General features: G+C 43.9%; 1 protein-coding gene across 1 annotated transcript in view; it reads right to left on the bottom strand.

The window, feature by feature from the left end:
- The window catches only part of LOC115154345 (delta-like 4 (Drosophila)), a gene marked incomplete in the record, with an annotated part of 15,525 nt that extends 12,688 nt beyond the window's left edge, over nt 1-2,837 (bottom strand). The window contains 3 exon segments of the mRNA XM_029700532.1: nt 961-1,018; nt 1,933-2,193; nt 2,319-2,837. Coding sequence (XP_029556392.1) covers nt 961-1,018; nt 1,933-2,193; nt 2,319-2,372 — 373 coding nt within the window.
- Nucleotides 2,838-3,539: the final 702 nt, after the last annotated feature.

Raw genomic sequence — 3,539 nt, 5'->3', positions numbered from 1 at the left:
AGAGAGAAACAGAGAGAGAGAGAGACAGAGAGAGAGAGACAGAGAGAGAGAGAGAGAGAGAGAACAGAGAGAGAGAGAGAGAGAGAGACAGAGAGACAGAGAGACAGAGAGAAACAGAGAGAGAGAGAGAGACAGAGACAGAGAGACAGAGAGACAAGACAAGGGGTTTAGAGAGAGAAGACTAGATACATAAGGTACGGTTGTGGTTGCTGTCGGTCAGTTTTATTACAGACATGTTAGAAACATGTAGTAGTCTGCATTGCAAACATGTTCCATTAGGCCATATAAATAATGAACATGGTCTAAGGACACCTGTTATGGTATTCTCTATCGTCCATTGTTCTAACATTGAATATTTTATCTTGTGTCATATCTCATATCATATGATTGAAATATCCTATTCCATGTGAAATATCATGTATGCCCCTTTCCCTGGGCCTGATTTAAATATGTGTCGGGCCGACTGCCTGCCAAGCAGCCCAGCCTTACACAGATGGCTTCTTATCGACTCACATAATAACAACCATAATGGTTCAGATGGAGAATAAAGTCAGATTGAAATGTCCTCTTCCTTTCTGTCAGCGAAAACCTTCCCAGGCCACTTCCAATGGGCGGAACAGAGCTAGGTGTTAAATACAGGAAGATGTAGTCACATACAGCCTCTGTGTGTTCTCACCAAAGCCCTCAACTCGTTCCCACGCCAGAAATACACCGCAGGAAGTCACATTGTGTTGGAGCACAAGAATGAAAAAGGTGTTTTGCAGCTGAGCAACAAAGGCTGAGTAAAGGGAACAAATTAACTATTGGGAGGCAATGAATCTATAATAGTGACAAGATACTGATTATTGATAAGGTTTGACCTTTTTAGGTGTTTATTAAAAGGTGCGCTAGTTAAAGGGGACCTATTGGTGAAACGTGCATAAAGGGTACCCTCTTGTGGCGTTGAATAGATCGACTTACCTACAGGTAGATCCGCTGAAGGTGAATACCAGGCTTCAATTATCATTGAAAACGATCCCTAAGACCACAACGCATTCAGGCGTTAGAAATATTATATAAAACACATTTCATAAAAGGCAATATAAAAAAAATGTCTAACGATATGCATAATCACACTTTAAATGGAGCGCAATTTAAATACACACTGGTTTAGTCAACGTTGTTTCCACGTCGCTGAAATGATATTACGTTGAAACAACGTGGAATAGACGTCGAATTGACTGACGTCTGTGCCCAGTGGGTACTTTCACCAAACTAACTGTAGGTCTGTTTATGAATGGCTATATCATTTAGGATTCTAAAATGTATGTCATACGGAGGCAAAGGTGATATAGGCCTAGTAAACTTTATTTAAAAAAAAAATATATATATTTTACCTTTACTTAACTAGGCAAGTCAGTTAAGAACAAATTCGTATTTACAATGACGGCCTACCCCGGCCAATTGTGCGCCGCCCTATGGGACTCCCAATCACGGCCGGTTGTGATACAGCCTGGAATCAAACCAGGGTCTGTAGTGACGCCTCTAGCACTGAGATACAGTGCCTTAGACACGCTGCGCCACTAGGGAGCCCAAAACCTAAAGTGGTGTGGTGCATTTTGAAATAAACAACGTCGTGTGTCAATCCACAATCTGCTGATATATAAAGGCCTGCAGCATTACCTAATGATGGATTATCGAATGTTATAGAATGTTGTAGTGTCATGTAAATACATCATAATGCAGAAACCTCCGTGTTCTAACTCTCTAAATACATGGCTCTTACATTAGGCTACGGGGATGGTTTATATCATCACCAATATCTGGTGCGCTCTCTCTCCAAACCAATCACAACTCTCCTGCACGCCCGCCCGCCTGCATAACAACACATTGACCTTGGCATGGCATACATTAAACTAATAATGTGGACCAGACCTAGGCTATCTGTCTTACCGGCCATCCAAAGTTGAAAGGCAGTCGGATGGGTCTGCTAAAAGTGCCTCCGTTCTTCACGCTAAACGAGTTGGTCCCCAGGACCGGTGTCACGGCACTCCCGAAGATACAGTCACCCGGCGACACTACTGCCTGGTAGTTTTTTAGACAGACTCGAAAGAAAGTTCTACAGTTGAGCCTACAAGAGTTGCCATTCGCCAGAAATCCTTTGCTGTTTGTAAATTCATGTAGATCGAGCTCAAAAACCCCGGATCCAAATACCTAAAAAGAAGAGAAGGTTTTTAAAACACCATTACGCACACGGTAAAGTCAAAAGACCCTTTGCTTGGAATTGGCTACTTTGAGTGATCATTCTCCTGCGGGGTATCTAGCGGATTCCTCTTTACCTGTGTCAGTATCGTGGTGCTGAATGCGATGATAAACGTGAACCAAGCTGCCATCCTTCTCGCTTGTCCTGGGCAGCCGCGTCACCCGCCAATATATCCCCTTTATTCCAAAGCCCCCTATTCCAAAGTGTTGGGGGGGGGGGGGGGGGTACAAAAAGGATATAAAAAAGAAAAGATAAAATATAAATCCTTCCTCTCGAGTTCCACTTCGTTCTTTTTCCGTTTTTAGAATCCGTGTGGGATGTTCCAAACCGCCAAAGGAACCGTTTTAGAATCCCCAGGTTATCCACAGAGATGAAGGTTTAACATCAAAATCCAATATCTGTACCTCTCTCTCTCTTTGTGCTCGGGCTGCTGTCTTCCACGCTCTCCACAGTAGGACAGTACAGCACTCCTCAGTGGTTGTGAGCGTCGGTGTGTGAGCGTGTAGGACGATGCCACACCATTGACTTGTTTTGGTGCTTAACTTTTGCGCTGCGCTCGTGGATCTCTGCTCACCATTCGTCTTATTACTCGTGAATGAACACTTGGAGTGACGTCTCCCCCAATTTATAGACTCGCGCTGCGCTGCTCATTACATAAACTGTCAATCAAGACTAAACACCGCCCACTATTCACCCCCTTCTCCTCCCTCCTCCTCTCTTCAACAACAATGATATCCAGATTGTAATACCCACAAGTCCAGCGCTGAGCCATGCTGACTGGCTGACTGGCTGGCTGACTGGCTGACTGACTGGCTGGCTGACGGAACGACCACCAAAGGAGCAAGCGACTATTAAAAAGACACGGCATCCGTTGACGTAATTGTAGCGCAAGAGGAGGACAGGTTGCATATGGCACTTCTATACACACAAATGTTTCCCCAATGTTATCATTGACAGGAAAGCTGAAACTTTATAATGAAAAGCAGAAATTCAATTACTGCCCCTAACCTCCATCCACCCGGTTTCCCATAGGTCCGGTCCCACTCAATTTCACGGTTAATTGTGTTACACCTAATTGGCAGGGTGCGCGTGCATGCACCAAAGGGTCATTTCCTGACCCGCTTGGCTGGGCTCGAGGGGTAGACCTAAGCGTGCTTATGTGTTCTCAGTGTGCATATAAAAGGTCCAGAGGCAATACAAAAAAATTAATTATTTCGTTATAAACACATTATGGAATTTGTCCATAACTTTAGGACTCCACCATAATAATGTTTTGTTAAGTGGTTTAATTTGATTG

This window comes from Salmo trutta, chromosome 1 (assembly GCF_901001165.1).
Source record: "Salmo trutta chromosome 1, fSalTru1.1, whole genome shotgun sequence".
NCBI lineage: Eukaryota > Metazoa > Chordata > Actinopteri > Salmoniformes > Salmonidae > Salmo > Salmo trutta.
The sequence above is the reverse complement of the archived record's forward strand: the minus strand, read 5'-3'. Positions and strand labels throughout refer to the sequence as shown.